This window comes from Myzus persicae, unplaced genomic scaffold (assembly GCF_001856785.1).
Source record: "Myzus persicae strain clone G006 unplaced genomic scaffold, MPER_G0061.0, whole genome shotgun sequence".
NCBI classification, from domain to species: domain Eukaryota; kingdom Metazoa; phylum Arthropoda; class Insecta; order Hemiptera; family Aphididae; genus Myzus; species Myzus persicae.
In genome coordinates, this window is record NW_019103575.1 from 55,625 (window position 1) to 75,623 (window position 19,999).

The 19,999-nt window shown below is 29.0% G+C and overlaps 2 protein-coding genes across 4 annotated transcripts in view; both read left to right on the forward strand.

Annotated features, from left to right (window-relative positions):
- Nucleotides 1–3,536, forward strand: part of LOC111034791 (scavenger receptor class B member 1-like) — a 43,721-nt gene extending 40,185 nt beyond the window's left edge. For all 3 annotated transcript variants that reach the window (XM_022316160.1, XM_022316159.1, XM_022316161.1), the window contains exons 8-11: nucleotides 1,443–1,691; nucleotides 1,809–1,927; nucleotides 2,686–2,808; nucleotides 2,927–3,536. In XM_022316160.1, the coding sequence (XP_022171852.1) occupies nucleotides 1,443–1,691; nucleotides 1,809–1,927; nucleotides 2,686–2,808; nucleotides 2,927–3,244 (809 nt within the window). In that variant the 3' untranslated portion in view covers nucleotides 3,245–3,536. The remainder of the gene's footprint in view (nucleotides 1–1,442; nucleotides 1,692–1,808; nucleotides 1,928–2,685; nucleotides 2,809–2,926) is intronic.
- Nucleotides 3,537–14,075: 10,539 nt separating this feature from the next.
- On the forward strand, nucleotides 14,076–19,478 carry LOC111034792 (malate dehydrogenase, cytoplasmic). The gene is made up of 6 exons (XM_022316162.1): nucleotides 14,076–14,397; nucleotides 17,508–17,709; nucleotides 17,780–18,065; nucleotides 18,139–18,328; nucleotides 18,888–19,112; nucleotides 19,185–19,478. Exons 1-6 carry the CDS (start codon nucleotides 14,395–14,397, stop codon nucleotides 19,281–19,283), a joined length of 1,005 nt encoding a protein of 334 aa, XP_022171854.1. The 5' UTR covers nucleotides 14,076–14,394; the 3' UTR covers nucleotides 19,284–19,478.
- Nucleotides 19,479–19,999: the final 521 nt, after the last annotated feature.

Genomic DNA, 19,999 nt, shown 5'->3' on the forward strand with positions numbered 1-19,999 from the left:
TCAGTGCCTAAAATTCACAAATTCTGCTACTGCGCACCAAATTCCAATCGCCAAAATATTTTAAAATATAATGAACCTAGTAGCGTGTGTATGAATTAAAAGTACAGCACACTTTTTAATTCGTTACTTCGCTCGTTTCATATTAATTGTTACTGCACATAGTGTGTGCTACTGCACACAATTTTAGACTCTGAGCACGATTGTATCTTTTAAATAATATTATAATAAAGTAATATATTATTGAGCTCATTAAACGTATCAAATATCTGCCAATAGTAAAAAAAATAAGATTTAGCAAGCAATCATACTTAACGTAGTTGTCAATTTATCGTATCATTATATACATATTTCATACCAACATAAACAGAAACGGAAATAGTTATAATTTGTCTAGATTCATTATTTTAAAGTGTGTGTATACTTCACTTTTAAGTTGTATTGGGTGTGAAAACTTATATAGGTATAACCGTGTGTACGGGATAGTATTACGGAGAGACGGAAGGCTACATTGTCTACGCACTCTGTGAACTTTTTTTCAATTGTTCATGATTATAATGAGGTGAATAAGGTGTTATAATCTAGGTATGTTGTGATAATATAAAAATTACATACTATATTATATTAACCGTTAAAAATGATCATTTTTCGAAAAAATCATTTATATTATATGTGATTAATAATATGTGCGTTTGATGGAAAGAGTGGTAGTGGTTAAAAAATATTATCCCATCATCTCCTCATTCTTCAGTCGTCCTAAACCTTCGAACAGGCATAGCTACTATAATAAATAAGTTCCAACGTTAATATAATACTTATATTATCTAAGACCATCCTGTCCATTAAGAGTTAATACATTTAGTATGTTTGGTTTTTAAAATTTATTTAGAGGCTCAAACCAAACTCAATTCAACTTTCATATTTTATAATGTGTTTTTAATTTAACTTGTTGTAATATTATTACTAAATGTAGTTTTTTAATTGCTTATACATTTACTAAGCATAACATGAAAAAGTGATTTTAGTTAGTCACTCGGAGACGTCTCAGTCTTATTATAGTAGGCCCTTAATCTATTTAAAAAGTAACACACTTACATAATTTTTCTGTAATTTACTATCATAAAAATCGATGAAAACGTCATGTATTTATGTGTCCAAAATTAGACTATGTACTTATTAAAAATTACATGCCCAACCATATTGTATAATAATATAAGTAAAAATTAATCATTTTAGCAACATCATATCATTCACATGTATTATTATTATATTTTTTTTTTATTAAAAATAAAAAATATTTACAATCTGTATTTTATATATAATATGCAAATTTGTTGTGAATAAATGATCACACGATTGAAAGATTACTTCAAATATAGAAGATGAAAACAAATCATTGGATATTATTTTTATGTCTACAAATAAATGTAATTATTTTATTCTAGGTTCGTTTTTCCCTCCAAGAGAATTTACAAAGTCTGATTTAGTACACGTGTATGACAAAGATTTATGTCGAGTATGGGCACTTCGGTACCGAAAAGATGTGGTCAAAGATGGTATCACAGCAGGATACTATACGCCTGATGACAACCTTCTAGAAACTGTTGATAAAAATCCTGATAATGCGTGTTTCTGCGAAGACAACACCGAATGCACCGTTAAAGGGTTGCAGTACATTGGGCCCTGTCAATTTAGTAAGTGATCCACAGAACATTACTTATTAAATAAATAATATCTTAAAATAGTAATAATTATAATAAATAATATAGACGATTGTAATTACAAATTAGTTTGATTGTTGATATTTATAGATGCTCCAGTTTACTTATCTTTTCCTCATTTCTACAAAGCTGATCCAAAACTTTTAGATGATGTAGAGGGCCTTTCACCAGATCAAGAAAAGCATGAAACATTTTTAAAAATTCAACCCGTAAGTGTCATAATATTTATAAATTACAATTATATCAACTATATTCTGTCCACATATAAATTTTTTTTTAAATATAAATCGATTTTTTCACCTAAAAATTCTATAGAAATAAGTTCTTTTTAAGATTTAAAATTTAAACTTAATTAATCGAAAATTTAAATAAAACATTAACAAACTTCTTAATGGTATTAATGCAATTCTTGGTTAATTCCAGGACCAATAGCCTAGTTGGTTCCACTCCTCCAAAAAAGTTCTTAATTAAATCTGACAATCGAAAATAAGTTCAATTTAAATTGGTAAACTCCAAATAAAAATATGTATGTCTAAGCCACTGGCCTCCAACCTTTTTTTCATGACGGGTAAAATCTATGATACGTTTCGGGCATCACAGTCCAATTTTTTTTTAAAGTGGGATAGAGAGGTAATGCGATTGAAGATATTATATAAGAATTATTTTTAGTAATTAATAAATGAAAAACAATAAAAACTAATATGATATTTTCAAAACATCAATTATTTTGGAGGTTAGAAACCAGCTCTAGGGCTATAAGTTGGAGATGGTCTAAACTATATAAGTATTTGCATAATACATTCGATATTTTCAAAATAAAATTCATATAACAGTTTGATTAGTTTTCAAATCAAAAACAAACAATTCAATTAATTTTTACCAATCTATAAATATTTTAAACAGAGTCTGGTTTTCGATACAAATGTATTATGAATTATAAAACTTAATATTATATTATGGTTTGTAGAGACTGGGAGTACCATTGGAAGCACGTGTGAAAGTCCAGCTTAATTTAAAAGTTGAACAATCCAACATTTACCCGACGTCCAACTTCAGGAGCATTACATTTCCGATCATGTGGCTCGAAGAGGTAAACAAAAATAACAACAATATTTATTGAAACGAATTTTAATTTCCTTTCGAATACCCCTTGTTTGATTGCAATAATTATTTATGATACAATAATGATTACATATTATCAATATTAGGGCGTGAGCGACTTGCCAGAAAACATCCATCGCTGGATATACATGGCCACTACATTCGTCGACACTGCTGTGCCGTTGTTCACATACGGACTTATCCTGGGCGGCGCATTAGTGCTGGTCGCAGTATTTGTCCGCACATATCACCAAATTGTATTTTCGCGGGAAAACCTCGAACGTGGCAGGCAAAGTATCCTGCGACGGGGCAGCAGCATGCTGGTCAATGGCCAACATCGGTTGCTCATTGTTCGTGAATCATACCATCGGATAAGCAACACCATGCAAGAAACGGACGTGGACGCACAACAGCTTCTATCGTGAACTAAAGACTATAAACTTATATTTTAACGTACCTATATAATGATTTTGAAATTTGCAAACTTCTACCATCACCTTTTCGTGCAAGAGACGCGAGTGATATGCTAATGAACTATTGTGTAGTCTAAACTGTGATATAGATAACGAAAAAGTGCACAAATGTTTAATATGTTCATGCAGACATCAGAACGAACAAATTCTCAAATTGGACTGTGATACGAATTTTATAGATGAAGACATTTTTTTTTTTTTACATATATATAGTATAAAATAAGATAAACGAAAATAATCAAACATAATATTATATGCCTTGGTTTTGGGGCAGAATTAAACATTGAAAGTTTTCACCTCATATTTAAATTCAATTGAAATAATCCACAATTGGATTAAAATTTGAATAGAAATATTGTTGATCTATATACCTACCAACCGTGATATAGTTATTTAATTTATTCATTGAAGAATAAGCAAACTATTGATTTAAATTAAATCAATAAAATATTAAGGTGCTCTTATTTTGTAACTCTGATTAAACAATACTATATACCAACACATTTTTATGAAATTAAATTAATTTTATAATCAATCATAAAGCAAAGCCAAATATCTAAATATCTTATGATAGATAAATAGACTTAATTATTAGTATCACAATAGTATTATAACTGGACAAAGAATTTAATGTTGATTACCAATTTAGTATAATATTAATATGTAAATAAAATAAATACATGATATTTTGTTTCTGAAAAATCATAAAATTAATAGGGCATTTATTACTTAGTTTTTTCATTGTTGTTATTAATACATCTATTTATGTTTAGAAAAATATATTTTTGATTATTTTCTACGTGCACACTCATTTGCTCAATCTAAAAATCAAACATCGGCAACAATTTCATCGTTACCATATTATGTACATTCATTGTTATGAAGAATGTGTTACTTATTAATTTAACATAAGATATGACTTGTGTTTTTACTATTATTATTTATTAAAATAGAAAATATGTACAGTGTATAATGAATTAATTTCATATTAATTTTAACTCATTTTTATGTCTAGAAAAATATGTATCAAATAATTTATAATTTGGGTAGGTGCATTGAAAAAATTGATGGTATGACATGACGTCATGACCTATGAATAAATTAACTGTCAGAATTATTTTGCTATTGTAATGTTTTCGTCAGAATATAATATATATTATCCAAAATATTTTGTACATTATGAACATTTTTAATAAATCTTTTTTAATTAATTTGAGTATTGTTTATTACATAATTTGGTGCAAACATAAATTCCTTAATTTTGTATTAAGTGTTACTCATAAAGTCATAAATATTCAACGAGAAAAGTACAAGTACAGGTATAGAGGTTCTGGATGGACTGTGGCTACTAGTTTAGTCACGATCTGTTCACCTCAGTGCAGGGCACTGAGCCAGTGTCTAACTTTTAATATTCAAAAATTACTTCTGAACAATAATTAAGCATAGCCAATAGAATAACATGTACTCAGGCAAGTTTTTTACCAAATAAAAATAACTAGGTAATTACCTAATGATTTTTCTTATACATCATAACAATAAAAATACTAAATGTATTTAGAGCAAAGTATGTTGACCTTTTTAGTGTAAAAAATTATTTTTTTACCAACAATTTGTTTATTATTTACGTATCAAATATATTTATTAATAGCATATCATTATAAATATTAAGAATACAATTTTTTTATTCGCAAACTCAATTTTGATTCTTGATTTTAAGTGAAAATTACATATAGGTAATAGAAAAATTTTCAGTCCACTAGGTACATTATATTGCTCACCAAAATATCTTCACTACAAAGAAGAAGAAACAAAAGTAAGTTGCAATTTTAAAAGATAATTTTTAGTATTGAAAATGTTAAAAATATGTATTCAACTTTTGTATTGTGCTGTAAGTTCAATCTGTTTTAATGTATACTGCATGCTGTCCACCATTGCTTTCTTTAAGTGGGTAATTGTAAAATTATAACAACATAATAAAGATATTGCAAAACAGATTAGTAGGTATTTAGAGAATACAAAAATATTGTAAAATATGAGTCCTTAAATTAAAATAGTTTACACTTTATACATACTACCTATATACCTAACAGAATGTGTAGTGACTTTATAAATAATAATGCAGTAATATAATATTCATTCTGAAACCTGAAAAAGAAATCAAGAATTACGCTTATGTAAGCAAAATTGAAAATCATATTTCAATTATTGTGTGTTCAGGAAACGAATGTCAAAAATACTCAAAATAAACAATGGTATATTGTTATGATATTCAGAATTATCTAATTTGTCGATTCTACGATGTAAGTCATTTATAAATATTTCATAGAACATTTGTTTATAATATACTAGTATAAGACATCTAAAAAAGAATATTATGTGTTTATAAAATAGGTTAAACATTAACAAATATAATACCAATAATAAATTACACAACTATATGAGCCATACATGTGTATACTGCATTTTATAAATATATACCAACTTTTTTTATACTATCGAAAAATAAAATAATTAAAATGTCAATAAGTCACACAGTCCTTCCTGTAGGTACGACGTACGTGCTTGGCTCTTGCCTAAGTTTAAAATGTTTTGAAACAAATACGAACAACTTATGTCCAAAACACATATTGTTATAATATGTTGCAGTCTGTGGTCTAAATGCGTGCCTATCTATACTGGGTTTAAGTGGTTTAACCTCCTACGGTCGCCGTTGAAGCAATGAAAAAAACACTTAAATCAGAATATTGCAACTTGTGCAAGAGATACAGAGCAAGAGATATTAATTATGTCATTTATACAGGGACGAAACAAATGGTTAAAATCTAAATCACTAGCTCAACACTGCATGCCTGTGCTCACAAAATACATAAAAAATAATTTTCTTCCGTTAAAGTGGCTTATGTGTAGAATTACCGAATCAAGTTCATACAGGACTTGACAGTATCGTAAAAGTGGACACAGTATTTTAAACATTAATTCGGTTTCTCAAAATTGAAAATCAAATAATATAACGAATAGGTACTATATTTCGTCTCAATAAACTATAATTACTGCAACTCATATAGTTGCGACTCTTTTTTTGAAAATAATCTTGACATTAATATATCATATGTATTATTTACCAAGTACCAACAATAATATTGACCAAAAATGTAATACAAGGCTCCTCATAGATATTTCATACTGTAACCAAAAATCTAAAAATACATATATAATCACAGTTTTAGGTTTCTAAACATAAGTTTAGAACACCCTACTTTCTAGTGTGTCCGTCACTCCATCCATCCATTAGTTACTTTCAGTAGGTATCTACATAGTTACGATTCTTGATATTAAGATATTTATTTATTGCCCATATGTACAATGTATATAGTTACGAATACGACTAATTAATTAAGATTGTTGATTTTAAGATAATTAATCATTACATACCTAATATATACCTAAGTATTTAATGTAGATTCATACTAGTGTTGTAGTTTTAAATTATGACCCTAGGTAAAATGAAGGTGGATACTACCAAAACATTAGGGTTACCAAACTCTGTTTTAATTGCGTTTGGAACTATAGTTTATTGCGTTGAATTGAAATACGCTTAGAAACTGAGAGCTTAGCACCCTCACAGAGTGAGATTTCTTAACTAGTTTTTTATAGCCATTTTAAATTCATATTTGGGCGAAATTCCATACTTAAACAAAAGATAAAGATTTTAGTTAATCTGTTTAATTTAAAAATATTTGCTTAAGTATTTGAAATTGAAACTTTAAACATATTGTATTATGATTAATACGCACATAGACATCTTCAAATGCAATGTTTTTGGCAAAAATGTATTCAACCTACCGTGTTAGTGTACTACTAATACATATAGTATTATTATAGTAAAATAAGATCAAGTACTATAATGGCTTCTAACTTCTAAGTATATCATAAAATTAAAATATGCTTTGTACCATTACACACTATATATTATGGAATATATTTATTCATATAATCTGTGGTAATATAAACTGGTACACCGTCTTCATTCAGAAACGTTTTTCACTATAAATCGATTTATCACTGAATTCAAATATTTTATCACATCCTGTATAATGTATGACTTACTCCTCAACGACGAGGTAACTCGACACCTACTGCAGTACAGCAGAGTGGTTGCCTACTTTCCCCCCTTTCTTATTATATTCATTATTTTTTTCTAAATTCTTGAAATACATTTACCTACGGTTGCCCGTCGGCCGTTCCCCTCCAAATATTTTTTTTTTTCATAACTCTGTTAATTTGTATACTGTTAGTATCTACCACACTGTAACCTTTTGAAAAATATCCATTAATGAACTTCATAATAAATTATAGTTAATAATATTCTGGGCTAAAAAATCAGGATAGACTGCACGTAATATAGGTATAGTCTCCACTCTCCAGATAAGTAAAACTATAGGTATACCTAATTTTATTTTATTGGACATTTGTTTTGTTTGGCTTCTTAAAATGCGTTTACCACATACAGTATGTGTTGCCTCCGCTCTCCAGCTTATACTAGTAATTACTACATAATTATTTGAATTTTTTTCATTTTTTAATTTCAATTTAAATTGCCTGTCGGTGCTTCGGACCTCATCCCATTTAGTATACGAATAGTAATTACTAATTAGTATATGTTGTTATATAATAATATATTTTACTATAACACTTTATTTATTAAAAAAAAAAATTTAGAGTCTGTCAACTGAAAAAATAGGTAAATTTGGTACATGGTAAATTGGTAAATAATAGAGATTTCACATGAACAATTTGTGGAGGAAGCTGTTCACTAACGATACCTCAGAATTTAACATTAAAAAAATAATTTTTTTATAATATATACTTTTTTATTATTTGTTGCTCTTTTTTAATTTAAATTCAGAGTAAATCCCTGAGTAAGTTTCGTTTGAAGCGACGTTGCACATTTCCAAGGAGGGAAATGATGGTCGTTTTATTGGTGAGGGGGTTTGGGTAGTTGGATAGTTTAACTTGGAATCTTTCATAGTGAGTCTTAGAGAATTCGAAGGCTGGATAGTTGGAGTTATTTGTGGAATGATTCGTTTGTCATAAACCAGGGAGCTCTTGTTATTAGCCTAAGGCTAATATAGAAGTCTGAAAGGTCAGGCCTTTAAAGCCTGAAGTGGACATTGGAAGGCTTAGCGAGCCCCCAAATTTGAATACCACAGGACCAGAATGGTTGTATAATAGTTTTATAGATTAAGAGTTTGTTGTTGAGACACATTTTGGAGTTGAGATGTGCTTTAATGAGATAGAGACTAATATTGATCTGTAAATTTGGTGTGGGGTCTCCAAGTGAATCGCATGTCGGACATTTCATAAGAACAATAAGACTTATTAATATTGTTATTGCTCTGTAGATAAAAATAACATTGCACTAGCTATATATAAATATATAAATATTCATTGCTTTCATTACATAGGCAGCCAGATGGAAATTAATTTAGATAATTATTTGTATATTATAAATTATAATTAAATTATGAGTTATTATGCCCTTATGCTGACATCGACCTTATATTTTCGATATTATAAAGCTGTTTTACGGCAGTTAATATGAGTATCTAGGGACCTATTTTGTCAACTGCAGTATATACATCGCTAGTATCGTTTCCATATTTACTCGAATACAACAATAATAATAATATACATGAGCACAATGTTTTAATTTATGTATAATATTATATTTTTATCGATTGTTTAATATATGTAAGTTTCGAGCGAATAAACGTTGCAGCGGACCACACATGTCTCAGTCCGAGCAGTACGATCATGTGCTCGGTGAGGAATTCGATGACTACGAAGACCGGAGACGGTGTTCCTCGTGCCGGACTTCGCCTCGTCGCGGATCCAGGACTCGCTGTCCACCACAGCGTTCGACATCGAACAACGCGGATGTGTATCTTATAGTGTTGATGGTCGGCCTCACGGCTGGAATTTTGTGGTTGATCTACGACCCGTTGTACGATATCGACATGAACGGTGGCACTCCGCATTTTTCTAGAGCAAAGCATCTAAAAAAAATGCAAAAACCGCCACTGCTAAAGAGATTGTGGCACGTGGTCATGCCGTCGAACTCGAAGCGATGCAAAAAAAGTTGCCGAAAAAATGTTGACACCGCCGGCCGACGCAAATACGCTACGAGTTCCACGTCCAGGCCATGTGCCATCTCTCTTGCATCGGCGGTTTTTGCATTTTTTTCAGATGCTTTGGTCGCTGTGGATACGACGGATAAGTAGACTCTGCATCTGCATCTGGTTCATTGTCGTCGAACATCAGTTAAATACGCCTTGAGGCGAGGCCAATCCGAAGTGTTCCTCTCATGATAAACATTGACGAAAATGCGTTTATCATAATTCATTGTGCAACAACTTAAATTTTGTGGTTTTACATAAATATATATAAATTAATAAATACAAGGTACAAGTGTTATTTTCTACGTTTTTTAGGTATACTTACGTATTAAAATAGATCATCCAAAGTTACCTATACTAAAATACCTGTAAGCAATTGGTTGATGGTTCAGTTTTCGACTCCCGTGTCACGTTTCCATTCAAATTATCCAATTATTTTTCGAAAAAGTCACGTGACCTCATTAATCCGAGATCACCAAAATTGCAAAATCAATTAAAAATTACTCGTTTCACGCCATAATTTATACACCTACCTTAAATGTATATTTTGTAATTTTTGATATAATTTTTAAGGGTCTTTTTTGCACTTAAGGTGATAGTGGAAAGTGGAAGCAGAATTGTAAATTGAATATAGTATTATAGTATTAAGTCATTTAAAAAAATTAATAATCCTATTAGAGAATAATTTTATTTATGCATCAAAGCATCGGGCTCACTCCTCAAGTTCTTCGTTACCACAAATCACAATAATATAGTGGTGGTCAGCTAAAATATCACTTTTAGTATTTTTAATATTTAAAAGAAACTAAATCGCTGTATTAAAACTCTGATTCAAAAATATAAATTGTATATGATTCTAGGTCATTTTATGTTTTATAAATTTATAATATTATTATTTAATGTTCTTAACACTCCCAGAGTACTCCCAGAATAATTTAAACTAAACCATTTTAAATATGGGATACGTTTTATAAAATTGACTTTTTTCATGTAATTTATTAAATGCTGCGTACAAATTAATTTACAGTTGTTTTCGAATTTATGAGATCATGCTAGATTGTGTTTCTAATTTCTATATGCACCTATTATATTAATAGTAATGGGATGGTAATAACTAAGGATTTTGATGCACTTAGGAATTGTATTCCAATGTTAAGGATACGATGCCCGTGATATAACATAAAAGTTTCATATATTTTTAATTCTGAGTAAAAAGTTAGCACTTTTTGACAACATATTAAATCTTAAGGTCATTTTTTAATTTTTAAATAATTTTAAAATTTTTATGGCATTTAAAATTTAACACTAAATTACAGTTTTTAAAACTATATTATAAGAATTTTATTTACAAAAAGAACTTTTAATAACAAGGTTTTTCTGATCAAATAATATCATAATTTTTCGAATAGAATCGTATGGCATCAAAATCGAAATTACGAGTGCGGAATGACGACGGAAAATGAACTAAAAATATTTCCTATTTTGGATTAAAAGTCCAAAGCAAAACTTTTTTTTAATTTAGTTAAAAGTATTTTTTGGTTCAAAACTTGTTTAAGATAAAACAATTAAATGAATTTTATAGGTGCATTATTTTGAAATTTTAGCAGAATTTTAAAAACATTTTTTATTGATTTTTTTAAGGCCTTATTATTCCGAGGTCCCACCTTAAGCAATTGCTAATACTTGATACACTCAATAGTATTGATAAAAATAATATACGTATAAGCAATTATATACAACAACAAAATAGCAACTTGTTTCACACCGTCAACTGTGGTTTAACGTCCCACGTTAGTTTGGTTGTCTGTAGACAGCTAGTAGATATTATTATTATTTATTAATTTTATAATATTATCTTCCAACGTATTAATCTTTTGTACTGTGCTTGTGGCTTATATTGACTTAAATGTGCTTAGTAAATATTTATTAAAATATCTGAAAATATATTATACAAAAATATATGCTAAATGTCCGTCTAAATGATGACAGTATCTGATATATAAATTATAATTTATAGTAAATCAATAAATCAATGGTAGAATATAAATTTGTTAAGGCTTATTACAAACTATAAAGTGTACTTATAACTATAACTAGTTTCACTTTATGTGTGTTATCGTTATGTATATTTTATGCATTTTAACATTTACACAAAATGTACATGTACGATGTATCTACTATTTTAAAATGCTCATATAGTCATAACTTACCTACTATAAAATTAAAACGGTTCCTACTCGTACCAACAACTGATAGCCGATAGATATAAATTGTTAGTTAACAATAATATTTATTACGGTTATATTTGTAGTTTGTACCAACACATATAACTTATAAGTATTGTTGCATACGCATCTATTATGTAATTATGTATGTTTTTTATTTATATTGTTAGTTTTTTATCATTTTATGTTTGATTAATGTGTTGTACGTCATTTATATCTACCTATGTCTATGTGTAAATAATGAATTGATTGAACAAGAAAATTATCATAAGTAGTGGTACCTACCTACCTTATAGTACCTCGGTACTTAAATATTACAGCCATAGACATTCTAACAAACTAGAACTTCTACGATTATAAGTTCTAATGAATAAATAAGTAGTAAATATTTGCTAATTATATAATATTATAAGCTATAGCAAGATTTTATTTTATTTTTAATATTTTATTAGGTAGGTAAGTAGGTACGTCCTGCTTTAAATCATTTTAACGATCAAGTTATAAAATTTAATTCATCGAAAGAATATAGGTGACAAACATTTAGATTAAAAAAAAAAATGAGAAAACTTAGAAACAAACAGCAACAATTATTATAATCATCCGGATTAGGTCTATGTCTCTTGTCTGTGTTGGTTTGTTTATCGAAAATAAATTGTCACTAGACAATAGCCAATTGGCTACATGTGAGTAGAACACATGGGTAAGTATACCTACGTATCTAATGTAGTTATATTTCTTCGTAAGTTTAACGTTTGTACACGGTCAATATGTCAGACGCACATTTACATGACAAATGATTACCCATTATAAGTGTTTACGTTCTTACGTCTCGTGTTTACCAGAAACTCGTGAGATTTCGTCACGGTTTTTAACACTGTCCGCTCTTCATTGCTTTCCCACGGTGTTCAGTGATTACTGATTACAAATTGAAAATAAGCTCGTTCGTACACATTTTTACAAACTATATTTTAACTTTTAAGACGTACATCGGTATACGTCTTAATACTTAATACTTATATCTATAGTTAATAGGTAGAATTATACCTATCTTATACGGTAGGTAAGTACCTACATTATATAAGTGAAACTAATAAGTTATATAATATTATAAAACAAACTTTGTATCAATATGATTAGACTCTGGATACGGATTACACCTACGTTTATTTTAATTTTACGAAGATTCTTTTTATGACGGGTGAAGTTTGAAATTTGAGCATTGATACTGTGTAGTTTATAATGACAGTTGGATTGTACCCATCATATTGGCTATATTTATGTATACCTATTACTAAGACGTGTGCCACGTATCATATAAAAATACAGATAGTAAAGTAAAACAATGTAGAGAAGAACGAAGTTATCTTCTATATTTTGTTTAAAGTACTTTACTTGATAATAAGTCAATTTAACAACTATACCGAGTTGCTAAAAAGTTGAGAAAAATCTAAATCACAATCTCAAAAGAAATGTTTTCCCAAGAACATCAAACAATAAGTAAAATATAATTTAGTATAAAATGGTCAATACGGTTAACGATTCATTCAATCACAATAAACTTTACGATAGGTTTAATATAGCTATAGCGATAGTCCTATAATAGCTATCGCTTCTCGAAAATTAACAAAAATTAGGAAAAGAAATAATATTTTTCCCATCTAAAATAGAACGGTATAATATGTTATTCAATATAGATGGTACGAAATATGTACAATATTAGGTATATAAACACAATTTAATATTATTGTGAATTGTGACTTAATTGTTCGGTATGTTACCATAAATAATAAATTGGTAAATACTAAATAGTGTGTATGTAATGTACTAGGTACACTTATATAATTGTGGATATAACTACATAAGAATATAAAATAATGAAAAAAATTCTGCAAACTGTACAAAATTACGGTATTGTTTGTTTAATATTCTTAGGGGGACTTAAACTTCAAATCATTTATTTTGGGGGGACTAAGCCCCCGTAAGCCCCCCCCCGGATCTCCGCTTATGGTGCAGTAGTAGGTTTAATACAATTATTCTGGCAAGGAGGCGATTAGTGGGGAATTTTTTCTACAATATATTCCTTTTACGTGTCTCTAATTTCCTACATCCTCAGACAACCGACGATATTTCAAAACAAAACTACTGTAATAATATGTCACAGATTTCTATACGGGTAGGTAGCAGAGAAGCTGTGTAACATGTTGGCCACCGACATGGCCTAGCGAGTAGCGAGTAGCGACATTGCGATAATCCGGATTCTCGACGACGTGTGTGACGTGTGTGCAGTGTGCACCGCGTATGTGCGCGCGCACCGTATGATAACAGCTCGTTACGGTAAATATAATTGGATATCGGAATAACAAATTAACGAGTTACAATTTTTTTATCTTCGCTGACCCCATGCATGCACGCAAGTACAACAACTGAAGTACTACGATATTATCATAGTCGCTCCGATAATCGCCGTTTTTAATTTTTATACCTATTATCATAATTCATAACATTACATACGCTCGACTAGTTCCCCGCCGAGGTCACACTCTTGCACCGGCATCAGACAGTCGAGAATCCCAGATCACATTTTTTTCGTGACCGCACCGGCAGACAGTGTCGATCGAACGCCATTCCTAAGCCGGCAGTCGAGTTGGTAGACCAGTTGACAAGACTTCACGAGGACGCGCCCCAAACGACAACTTCGAAAATGGTGAGTATTATTGTTTATAGGCTTCCGTTTTTCTGTTTCTCAGCCGGTAGAAATCTAAAACCGTCTTTTACCCAAAGTCGTCCATGATTTCTGCTCTTTCAACAATATTACTGTTTGACCCGTGACCTCTGTGTCCTTCAAGACGTCTATGCCCGTGTGGAGACGTGTGTGTGGTCGATGTTACGGGATGTATAGACAGACGGCCAACCGACTAGAGACCGTCATTAGCGATAATGTTATCCTTCTCTGCGACCGTCTAGATTCTAGGAGGACTTTGTATTATTTTTTCCGACAGTAGCTAAACCCCTGGGTGTGATATCCAAACCGATAAAACATTAAATGTATCTATTTCAATATTATATACCAACCTGCACTACTTGAAGAAACATTTTTTTTTGTGAGCATTTATTTCAAAAACTATAATATAGGTATAGGGTATTAATATTTTTGGAGAGCCACATTAAGTTTATTGGGCCCATAAAAAAATCAAAGTTCAGAATTATTTAATGCACCTATTATACATTTCTGCGCTGTTATGAAGGTCTATAAGTAGTAGGTACCTAGTTAAAACATATTATATAAGTAGGTACTTATTTTTCATTAACATATTATGTAATTTTTATGATTAGGAAGATTTATAACATCATTCTAAATGTCCAACCATTTAATCATTCTTATACTCTAAACACCAGTTAAATTAAAGTGTGTTAGGTTTGGTGTTAGGCACCTACATTTGAATTACTTAGGGCTGTTCTTACAGTGTCCTGTTAAAATAAATGTACACTTAACCAGCGGAATTCTGCCAGTAATAAAATCTGTTATCAGCCTGTTAGCAATAACCGACACTTAACTGGACATTATAAGAACCAGTCTAAGGCACCTACAACCTACTTACCTAAATTTCATCATAGACCATATAAGCAAATTTGAATGTTTTAACTATCACTGAAATTTTAATTTTTTAAATATAATTATAATAATCAATACAAGTTTAAATACTTTTTAATCATTAACCTCTGTATACCTATTATATGGAGATTACAATTAAAGTACCTATTTGAAATCAATTATATTAAATATTATTTTTCTTGTTGTTTAAATGAAAAATATAATAAGTAGGCACCCACTATCTATATTATTAAACTATAATTTAACATATTACAGATTAGGTATATTTTATTTATACATCTTAGTTGTTGAAATTTTCCAACAAATCTATTCTCATTTCAATATTTATATTCAATGTTTTTTTCCTATTGTTTTACTATGAATTTTATTGTGTTTTATTAAAACAAATTACAATTTTATGGAAATTATTTATATTAACAAGAATATTAATTAAGAATGAATAATTTTTTTTAAAGCTCTTATATCTACTTCATTTAAAACCTATTTGATTTTATTTAAATTGTTATTTGTTATCTTTCTGAATTGCATATTTAAATAGAGAATAATATACGTGAATAAAAAAAAAATTACTGATAAAATGTTATCTGGATTAAATGATATGTATTAAGTAGGTAATTTAGTTCATTTTTTATTTAAGTTCTAATATCTGATGTAAACATTTTTTTTTTCATATAAAATATGTATTAAGTATTATATTTCAACAACAATTAATTTTAATGTATACTTAACAATTTTACAAGGTTACTTATTCTTAACTTAGTAGCAAAGTATTAAAGTATTTGAAATTGTAACTAAGTTCATGATATGTTTTTTTCTTAACCAGTTGTACTAGATTTTAAAAATGGCTAATGCCTCCTTATTCAGTTATGCCATATACCTTTACTAGGTTAGAGTTTTTCTAGAACAAATTATAATTCACAATATTAAACTTGAAATGATGCAATTTTTGCTTCTTGTTTTATTTAATTGGTCAAAATAAATTGTGATCTATACCTAAATACTTAATTTAAAAATTGTTATATTCTCAATTTTTCGTGTCTACTTTGTTATGTGGGCATTAACTATTTTACAATAGTAAGTTTTATGAAACCGTTTGGATGTATAGTAGGTATCACTTAAACATTGAGTAAGTCACTCTAATGTGTTAAATTTGAATTCAATAATAAATCATTGCATAGTTATGAAAAACAATTCTGAGTAAAAGTAGTTTGCATGTTATTTTTTATTAATAATACTATAGATTAAAAATATTTGCCAAAAACATTTTTTTAAATTTAAATTTAAATTAAAATATTTCAGCATATTGCCTGCTATTACAAGTTACGTTCTAGTCACAAATTACAATAAAAAAAAAAAATATTATATAATTAATAATATTCATAGTAGGTATCATACTATATTATTGTAAATTGTTATTAGTTTATATTTCAATATTGTGGTACAATAGAGCGGCATAAAATAAGTTCATGTTATAAATATCTAAATTACTCTAAATATTTTGAACATCTAATTTTGTCTAAATTTGAACTTCAAATGCTCATAAAAATTATGATGGCTTTACGCTTGACTTATTATTTTATAATTTCAGTGAAAATAACGTATGAGGAACCTCATACTACATTTGCAACCCAAGATATTAAAAGTTGTATGCTTTTTTTATTTTTTAACTACAAAATAATATGTGAACTTACGTTATTTTAAAGAATTTTTCCCAAATGTTGACTTATAATAATTTAAAAAAAAAACTAATATTAAATTAACTGACAAAATATTTTTTGATATTTTTTGTGTACTGTAAGATAAATTTCTGAGAAACTTTGTACAAAGTTATCAAACTTTTTTACTTAAAAACAAACATTTTATCATACAAAAACTAAAAAAGCAGAAAAAAGTTATGAAATTTAAAATATTAATAAATACTACAAAAAAGGCCAAAATAATTTGAAAATTATTCTGCCTAGACAATTCTATTTTAAATATTAATTGCTGTACCTACACGTTTAATGTCAATGTATATTATTTATTTTGAACAAGATTGGTTTTCTAAAACTATTTAGTCTTGGGTACCTAAATACTCCCATTGTTACATAATTAGTTTTGAGTATTTTTAATAGTACTATGAAATATTTGCTTTTGAAACAAAAATAAACTACATTTTGTAATATATAACTGTATGATAATATTTAGCTTACTTTTATTAGGCTGAAGGTGAACCAATCAGGGTAGTTGTAACTGGCGCTGCAGGCCAGATTGCATACTCATTGATATCTATGATTGCCAATGGAGATGTATTTGGAACAAAACAACCAGTCATTTTACACCTCTTAGATATCCCTCCAGCAATGGGAGTTCTTGAAGGAGTTTGCATGGAAATTGATGATCTGGCTTTACCCCTGGTGAAAGGTTAGATAATTTATTTTAAATATAATGTCTGTAGAATTTGATTTTGCTAATAATTCAATCTTATATTTAGGCTATGTAAAAACCACTGAACCAGAAGTAGCATTTAAAGATGTTGATGCTGCTTTCTTGGTGGGTGCAATGCCAAGAAGGGAAGGTATGGAAAGAAAAGACTTGTTGTCAGCTAATGTGAAGATTTTCAAAGTACAAGGTGAAGCTTTGAACAAATATGCTAAGAAAGACGTTAAAGTTTTGGTTGTTGGAAATCCAGCAAACACCAATGCTTTAATATGCTCTTTTTATGCTCCTTCTATACCTAAAGAAAACTTTACTGCTATGACAAGACTTGATCAAAACAGGTATAATTTAAATTATTAATAGTTATACATTTACAAATTGAATAATATGATTGTTTTTAAATAAAAAATATAGAGCCCAATCAGCTATTGCTAAACGTCTTGGACTATGTGTAAGCAATGTCAAGAATGTAACAATCTGGGGTAATCATTCGTCTACTCAATTCCCTGATGTTTTTAATGCAACAGTTAAATCATCTGGCAGCTCAAAAAGCGTATATGATAGCATAAATGATTCACAATGGCTTGAAGGTGATTTTATAAAGGTAAGAAATTATGTTGAACTGAATAATTGTTATTAGCTTAAAACCATAATATCCAATATTACACTCTACCGCAGCCGTACAAATTTGCTGAGAATACAATTTATTTGATTGACCCATATTTAAATATATATAAATATAGTGGCATAATTTGGAGTAAAATCATAGGAAGCAATCGTCTTGCATGACATTTTTAACTTCGGTTGATTGATAAATATTAGTAAATTGTTCATAATAATTTTGTAGAAACATATAATAAATCTCACAATTTAATTTTCGAGGAGGTATTCAAGACAATTAATCATATTCCACTTCATTACCATTATTATCTCCTAATCAATTATTATTTTGTTTAATGCATACCAAAAGTGTTAACTAAGGTTGAACAATTTGATCGTTTTTTATAAAAAAAGTTTAAATAAAATAAATATAGCTATTTATTTGTAAACCTCAGAAAATTGATTGGGTAGTAATAGCTCCCTCACAATGATGCCTATGTTATATATTAAAATATTAAATAGCAAATGCCAATCATTATAAATCATAATTAATTTGATTTTAGACCATTCAAACTAGAGGAGCGGCTGTGATTCAAGCTAGAAAGATGTCGTCAGCTATGTCTGCTGCTAAAGCAGCTGTTGATCACATGCGTGACTGGTGGTCTGGAACTTCTGATGGTACTTGGGTTTCAATGGGAGTTATCTCCGATGGTTCATATGATGTGCCAAAAGGTTTGATTTATTCTTTGCCAGTATCCATTTCAAATAAACAATGGAAAATTGTTCAGGTATAGTTTTATAAAAAAAATGTTTTATTATTTTGAATTTTACTTATTTATATTATTATTCACATTGTATAGGGTTTGAAAATAACCGACTTTGCCAAGACCAAATTGGATTTGACAGCTAAAGAACTACTCGAAGAAAAAGAAGAGGCTATGGCTGTTTGTAATGCTTGACATGTGTTACCCCCAACCAACTGTAAGCTCTGAATCTGCTGCTGTATCCCGGGCACGATTTTTTTTACTAGTGATTAAACACGAGGTTAGGGGGTCATCCCAATCTCAAGATTGTCATTCATGAGTCATACTTAAAGATCTTACAATGCTGCATTCATTCCCAAAAATGTATGCATTCTTTAATTAATATGTTACTACCTCTAAATGTATTTAGTATGTATCATAGTATTTAAAACAATTATGGTAATGGAATTTTTATTTTTATTATAATATACAAGGTGCCCGGATATAATTTGTTTATTTATTTTTTTACTTAATGAAAGTTTAGAGACTCGTTTTATAGAATAATTTTTCAAGTGTATATTACTATACACAAATTAATTAAACTCGTAGGTACTGCAGAACAGTGGCGCCAAATATGTACTCTTATGGGGCAGTTCGCCCCTTAATTTTATTAGGGTGGTTGGGTCTTGTGTGGACGGGTGTCAGGGTGTTTAAATTGACCACCTTGTGGGTGGTGGTGGTAACCAATTTTTAAACTTTGTCCCACCAAATAAAATACAAATCTTGTAATGAAAAATGAAATTCTACTGCTGCCGAATATTGATTCTATTGAAACAAAAAAAGCTGTATGAAAAAATAAATTATAACTTCTTAAATTGATTTTATATTATACGGTTTATTAATTAATAGATAGAATGTTACTAATGAAAAGT

What these genes read in the sequence shown, in the direction of transcription:
- LOC111034792 (XM_022316162.1), top strand. An exon ending in GGCTTTACCCCTGGTGAAAG is followed by an intron (nt 17,710 to 17,779) that starts GTTAGATAATTT and finishes TCTTATATTTAG; the next exon opens with GCTATGTAAAAACCACTGAA. An exon ending in ACAAGACTTGATCAAAACAG is followed by an intron (nt 18,066 to 18,138) that starts GTATAATTTAAA and finishes TAAAAAATATAG; the next exon opens with AGCCCAATCAGCTATTGCTA.